Consider the following 7,283-nt stretch of genomic DNA (forward strand, 5'->3'; position numbering starts at 1 on the left):
TGACATGGTCATCATAACCTTGATCACTTTAATTTTTTTTTTACCTTCAATCTACTCAATAAAAATATGCCCTCTACTTTTACAACTATAAATTCTCACCTACTTTGAGTTCCTCTCACCAAATTGACCCTCTACTTTTACAACTATAAATTCTCACCTACTTTGAGTTCCTCTCACCATATTGACTTGATCACTTCACTTTTTTTTTTTTTTCAAAAGGTGGAAAAGCCTATCAAACTCAACTATAAATTCTCACCTACTTTGAGTTCCTCTCACCATATTGACTTCATCACTTCACTTTTTTTTTTTACCTTCAAACTTCTCAATAAAAAAATATGCCCTCTCTACTTTTACAATTATAAATTCTGACCTACTTTGAGCTCCTCTCACCATATGCATGTTATCCTTCTCCAGGTCATGTGCTTGCCCTTCTATACATGAAGGCCTTACGGACAGAAAACCAGTGGGAATCACTGTGCTTGATAGGGGCTTGAAGTAGTAAAGCATGATGTGTTATGCTTGCAGACCTATAAAGGAATGTCTCCATGACAAGCTATATGCTGCACCAACATGACATGTGAGAAAATCTTGCACAAAAACAACTTCTGCATAAAGGAATGTCTCCATGACAAGCTATATGCTGCACCAACATGACATGTGAGAAAATCTTGCACAGAAACAACTTTTGCATATTGTGCTGTCAACCGTTCAAGATTTCAGACAACTAAGCTGCATGATCAGGGAACCATAAGCAATTGGTACATCAATGCAAATCATTTGCTGCTGCGAGATATTTGCAATAGTCTGTGTTCTTACGAGGCATTCAAGCCCTCACATGTCTCTGCTACTTTCAAGTTACACTGAGCAAATGTTTTGAATCTCCAATCATGTTCATAATGTGCTTTTGCAGAGTCTCATACTCTGCAATATATAGTAAGTCCTACAATCAAGCATTCTAGATTAGGTTTTTTATTTTTATTTTTTAAATTTTTATACCAAACAAAAATGTTTAGCATCTTATGTTGTTTGTACTCTTTACAGATGCATTTGGCTCTGCTGTGGCTTCGAAGAAGAGCTCGAAACAAATAGAGAAGGCACCGAAAATGCAGGAAAGAAAACTGAAAAAAGAAATGATGAGCATCTTATCTTGTTTAGACTCTTTACAGATTCATTTGGCTCTGCTGTGGCTTCGAAGAAAAACTCGAAATCAAAAGAACAGGCACCGAAAATCCAGGAAAAAAAAATGAGAATAAGAATAGAGAGCAGGACTTGCCTACAAATTTACCCATTCTATTAAACCCGAGGTTCGAAGCCTGGCTCCTCTGGGCGCGAAATGACTGGATTAGGATTTGAGGTCAGGGCTTCGATGCCATTTAAGAGGCGTTTCGGGATTTGATTTAGCTTTAGTGGGGCAAGAAGTTGAAGAATTGTCGTCGATATTTCTTGTAGTAAGGATTTCGTGGGGCATTTGGCCCCTCCGCAATGCTGCTTCTTACCAAGAATTACTAACGAATCCTCATTATCCTTGCAAGAATTGAGACCGGATTTTCCGAGAAACTAAGACAACGATAATCCAAGACAAGACAAACAATAGATGGTGGTATTATGACCCCGTTTACAGTTTACCAGGGGCTCAAAAGATAGCCAGGCAGGCAGTCATACACACATAGACCCCCTTAATAACTAATGTGATCTTAAGGGGGGATTCTTTCCATATGCCCGTCTTCTAAAGGGTATACATGGCAATCCCCTTTACGTTTTATTCTCTGTGCCTCGCTCTCTCTCTTCGTCTCTCTACATGTTTATCATGCTATTAATTATACTGGCTTCGGGGTTTGCTATTTAATAGTGTCTAAGGTTTCAAGGGTTTAGGAGTCTTCGAGGGTTTCGCCATTTGGTTTATTTTGTTATTTTATTTGTCAGGCTCTTCCGGCAATTTTGTGATTGACATCGGTATGTTTTGTATTCTGGTTCCTGAGGGTTTGCAGAGTTTACTTAATATATATGGGCTTTATTGTTGAGTTTTTAAGGTTTGCTGGTGATTTTGTTGCAGGGGACGCGGGCATGGAGACGGCCGAGCGGCTGTATTTCAATGCCGTGAAAGGCGTAAGGAAGCCGCGAACATCTTTGTCGAGAAGGCCGAACTCGGGAGAATCACATACCTCGTTTCTTAATGAACAAGGTCATTCTTCACCGTCGGCTTACCTTCCCTTGGATCTTCAAAGCGTTGTGAACAGTGACAAGGACTTGATCGATGCAAGCGGCAAGTATTTAAATTCTCATTTTCACGTTGATGATAATAAAAGAAGATTTGGTAAAAGTAATTGCATAGGAAGATTTGAGATGGATAATGTCGATTTGGGTCGGATTCTTAAATCTGGTTACAGTATGTCCAGTCGGTATGATGATTCGATGTCCGAAAGGGATGAAATCAAAGAGGTTCGAAGGGAGATTGCAGACCTCAATGGAAAGCATTTAGGTGGGAGCCTGAACGGTGATAGGAATTATGACCGAGGAGGGTCGAAACCCCAGGATTATGCGAGTTCTGAGAAGTTTTCCCGGGAGAAAAGCATCAAGGAGTCTCAGGAGTATTCAACCGCGGAGAAGGTCGCGAGGGAAAAAGGCAGATTCAGTAAAACATTCAAACGGAAGTGCAATGGTGATTATTTGGATCCATCGACTGGGTTCCATGAAGGTCGCAAGGAGAGAAAGCATTCTTATCAAAGTCATGGCAGTCATGAGAGACTGGAACATGATCGCCATAGCGACGATCATAGCGACCAGGATCAGCGTCGAGATAGGAGCCTTGATGTGCTGGGCAGTATGAAAAGCAGCAAAGCTGTTGTAGGATTGGGTGCAGGTGGAACTTCTTGCGGTTGGAGTAATTGTGATGGGGGCAAGATGTTGGAGAGGAGCTCTTTGGATCCGCACAATCCTAGTCATGTAACAGAAGGAATGCATTCTGAGAATGGGGGATTGCCAGATGGAAGTTGGAGGGCAGAGGTACAAACTATTGATAGTGTTAATGTGGAACATTCAAAACTAGCTAGCGAAGTCCCAAATGGAGCACAAGTCAACACAGCGACTGATGGAAGAACCTCTGACAGTAGGAACTCTGATATGAAATCTCGTGTTAAATCAGTGGTACAACAATATGATCTAACTTCTCAAGATATCCGATTGACAAAGGTGAACCTTAAGGTAGGTGGAGTTACAAATACTGCCCATGCAAATTCCACAGGTAATGCAGCAGGGATCCAAAAGAGGTGCGTAGAAGGCTCATCTGTATCTGCAAAGCCTCCACTTCCAATTGAAGGCCGGGGACGGCGCAAAAGACTTATTCTTGAGGTATATTTTAGACATTTTGTTTATAAAATTTTTATATGGAGTTTAATTATGATTTCATGGTTATTATATTGAATTTGTCACTACTTGAAAACTATGGTGGATTAAATTCTTTAGTTAATATGCATTAAAAAATTGTTTTTACACTGGGCTATGGTTTTATCGTTTATTACTGTCTTTCTGACTACCGTATCATCTCCTTGTTGTATCAACCTGCTCTTCCCATTTAAGAAAACTTTGGTCAAATGAGGTGATTTTATCTTTTATGTCATATATCTACACTCGTTCATTTCTTGAATAAAGATTCCTACTAACATCGAAAAATGCATGTGAAATTTCCTTTATTATCTTTTATAGATATGTCAAGCATTTAAATTTTCGTATGTGGTATTTCTGTGGGTTACATGCTGTTACATTTTGGTCACTTGAGGTCAATGGATTTACAAATTCAGTTTATTCAGTACTTCCCCCATTTCCACATATGCTTTCGTAAAATGTCTTCTCTCTTCTCTATTTGACTTGTTCCTGTAGAACTTTGCTATTCTTGTTAGGCATTTTTTTGTAAACCTTATGGCAACAAGTCCATAGCGGAGATATCATTTTTACCTTCTCAACCTGTGCTGGAAGAGTGTTGATGGACATATGGCAGAGTTGAATTTCATGCTATGTATTATATGGCACTGCATGGCTTGATTTGACTCCTTGAAACTTGATGTGCAGGAAAATTCGGATGATGAAGATGACTTTTATGAAAGTGTGGAAATACAAGAAGCACCTAAGAAAAAATATGAAGTTAATAAATGGGCATCTATGGCAAAGATGGATATTCATCCTGCCGAAGAGGACAAAAAGGGCCAACTTGTAGATGAAGTTAGGCTTGCAAAGCAGGTCAAACTGACTGCCAATGTTGTAACGAACCAACCTATTTGCAAGAGCTTAAGGATACCTAAAAAATGTAGACTGGATGGTGAACATTATGTGGATGATGATGCAGAGAAAGCATTGCAGAATAAAAGCTCAAGGAGCATGAAGAAATGTAATCGAAATAGCGAGTATGATGAAGATGAGGAATGTAAAGCACTTCAGTGCCGAAGTTCAAGGATACCTAAGAAGCGCATGCTGAATACAGAATATGAAGTGGATGATGAAGTGCAGCAGCATAAAAGAAAAAGGAAGAAGTCAAATTATCAAACTGATTCAGAACAAATTTATTGTGATGATGCTGAAGAAGCTGCCCCATTGGGTGATGAAGATGTGGAAAAGACTCATATTGATCTTGGAGTAGTAATGAAGAGGAGCAAAAGAAAAGGAGTTGGAAATTCAACCGCTGATGATAACAAGGATGTTACTCTTACTGCACGGCAAAGGACTATGCAGTCATGCAAGGATGCTGGATCAGAAGTAGGAGCAAATCTGATTGAATTTCCAGAAGGATTACCTCAGACCAGTCAGAGAAGTAGGCCCTCATGCTATGCACTTGACCTTGCCATGTTTATAATCATATATGCATTTTTCATTGCAAGGAATTACCTGAATGGAAGCAAAACAATTTTTAGCCAGCTGTGTATTGTTTCAGCATCATTAGGACAACACAAGTCAATGATGATAAACCATGAAAGAGACACTATTTTTGTTATTTATCTTTCAATTTCTGTAGTGTTTACTTGAATTCCCTAAGTTCACTCCCAAAATTGTTGAAATTTTTAGATAGTTTTAGATACCATGTTTCTTGCATGTACGTGATTGCATGTCTCTTGCATTTACATGATTTACATGATTACATTCAGTCTTAACATCTTTTTATGCTTCACAAATTTCAGACTTCTTGTTAGCCTTTAGGTTTATTCACATCTTTTGTTAACCCTATATGCAGAATTGATGGATATATTTTACATGTCTAGAATAGTTGGTATATATATTCTCGTAATTTCTTTCTCTAGTTACAACTGCATATTGTTTTTACTGATTAGAATTTGTTATTAACAGTAGATTCTGTAAACTGTTATTATCATTGTTAAAGTGTTGAGCTATCAGTTATCAAGAGTTCCGATATAATTTTTTCTTGTGAAGGTGAAATGTTGTTTTGTTTTGATGTAGTTATCATAAGTTATAACACATATAAGCATAGACATGAGTTCATGAAGGCATTGTAAAGGCATCTCTTGCAGTTTGACTAACTTATAGTCTTTTACTTGACAGGAAGGAAGGAAAAATTATTGGAGGTGGAACAGCAGATGAAGAAAACAGAAGCAGCACAAAGACGCAAGATGCAATTAGAGAAGGCTGAAAAAGAAGCTCAGGTATGCATAGCTGTGTAGGTTTCCTGGGATTTTATATTGGATGTGTTTCTCAGAGGAAATTTATTTAAAGAATTGAATGTAATTAATTTCATTTGTGGTTTTGTATCATAGGCTGAAGCTATCAAGAAGATTCTGGATAAGGACCCTTCAAAGAAGAAACGAGGAGATAATATACAGAGACAAAGAGATGCAATGGAACAGGTGATTTACAGTCCTTAAGTGTTGGGAGGTGGTTGTTTTTCTTGTTCTTTTATCTTTTATTTCTAGTATTAAGTCACATTCTATGACTACAGAAGAAGGCTGCTAGTGCTATGTTGTTTGCATTGAATGGTGTGAGATGGGTTATGGGACCATCTGGCACAGTTGTTACATTTTCTGAAAATATGGGGCTTCCAAGCATATTCAATAACCCATGCAGGTTAGATTTTTATTCATTTTATGAAAAATTTTATGGTGTTGGCAATTATGTTCTGTTACTAATCTTGAGTTATTATTAGTAATTGTCAGCAATTATTTTGTTTTTGAACTTCTCTTAAGTTGCTTCACATGGATTTCACTTTGTTTTGAAGTGCTTCCAATGTAGCTGATTTGTTCTTCTTTTTTTTTCTATCATTTATTGTCATTGTAGGTACCCTCCACCTCGTGAGAAATGTGTTGGGACATCATGTAACAATACATATAAATATAGAGACTCCAGAACTAATCTCCCTCTATGCAGTCTTCAATGCTACCGTGCTATACATGATGTGTAACATTCATTTATCCTGTTTACACTCATCAGTAATGCAGAATTCCGTTGCTGTGTTTTGTCTGTACTCTCAAGCATACAGATGCACAGCACTTGTTCAGATGTCACTTTTCTAAAGTTGGCATATGTTTTGGTGTATTTGGCATTAATGATTTTGATATATATGTCCCTGAATCATTAAAGATGTAGGAGGGTGAGAGGGTAAGGTGTTCTGTGTTATCATCATTTCCAAGGTTGCATAATATGTATAATCTTAAACATACAAGGGGAGCTGAATGATGTAGGAGGGTGAGAGGGTAAGGTGTTCTGTGTTATCATCATTTCCAAGGTTGCATAATATGTATAATCTTAAACATACAAGGGGAGCTGAGTTGGGCACAATTGTGTATCTAAAGAATTATTTTTATGTATGAGATTAAAAAATCAATATACGAGAAAGATTGGAGATTAAGGCATCAAGATGTTAGTGGCTGGATTTGATCAACGGGAGGAAAAATATGGAAGCAGTGTATTATCTTGCAAATGAGATTTCCTGTTATTGAATATTTTTTGCATTAATGTTTGTTATGTAGTTCAATTCCATCCAAAATGTTTTTCATTATGTTAGTACTAACATTGAACGGAAAGAGGGCAGGGAACAAATATAAGATAAGATAAGATAAGATAATTATATTTATGTCCAACTAATGACCACAAAGTAGGTCAAAGGGACTGTTGAATACACAGATGTATATACAAAGCGGGAGAACCAAATGGTCTCCTATAAAAGATACAATGCATGAAGTAAATCAACATCTGGCTCCAGCGGAGAAGACCCAAGACCTAATAGGTCTGAGGATCAGACACATCTCTCCTAACATCTGAGGCTGAATGAATAATGCTGAAGAAAC

General features: G+C 37.7%; 1 protein-coding gene across 2 annotated transcripts; it reads left to right on the plus strand.

Moving 5' to 3' along the window:
* Positions 1 to 377: 377 nt before the first annotated feature.
* LOC149247061 (uncharacterized) lies at positions 378 to 6,860 on the plus strand. 2 transcript variants are annotated; one of them, XM_089458114.1, is made up of 7 exons: positions 378 to 933; positions 1,042 to 1,953; positions 2,054 to 3,348; positions 4,066 to 4,801; positions 5,545 to 5,645; positions 5,757 to 6,063; positions 6,274 to 6,860. In XM_089458114.1, the coding sequence occupies exons 3-6, from the start codon at positions 2,065 to 2,067 to the stop codon at positions 5,862 to 5,864; spliced, it is 2,229 nt and encodes a 742-aa protein (XP_089314240.1). In that variant the 5' UTR covers positions 378 to 933; positions 1,042 to 1,953; positions 2,054 to 2,064; the 3' UTR covers positions 5,865 to 6,063; positions 6,274 to 6,860. The 2 variants fall into 2 exon arrangements, with proteins under 2 accessions (XP_089314240.1, XP_089314239.1); XM_089458113.1 differs by having other exon boundaries at positions 1,042 to 1,733.
* Positions 6,861 to 7,283: the final 423 nt, after the last annotated feature.

This window comes from Pinus tabuliformis, chromosome 7, assembly GCF_031772625.1.
Source record: "Pinus tabuliformis cultivar Carrire ecotype Pingquan chromosome 7, CPIR1, whole genome shotgun sequence".
NCBI lineage: Eukaryota > Viridiplantae > Streptophyta > Pinopsida > Pinales > Pinaceae > Pinus > Pinus tabuliformis.

What these genes read in the sequence shown, in the direction of transcription:
- LOC149247061 (XM_089458114.1), top strand. Translation starts at nt 2,065, where the DNA reads ATGGAGACGGCCGAGCGGCTGTATTTCAATGCCGTGAAAGGCGTAAGG. An exon ending in GCAAAAGACTTATTCTTGAG is followed by an intron (nt 3,349 to 4,065) that starts GTATATTTTAGA and finishes CTTGATGTGCAG; the next exon opens with GAAAATTCGGATGATGAAGA. An exon ending in ACCTCAGACCAGTCAGAGAA is followed by an intron (nt 4,802 to 5,544) that starts GTAGGCCCTCAT and finishes TTTACTTGACAG; the next exon opens with GAAGGAAGGAAAAATTATTG.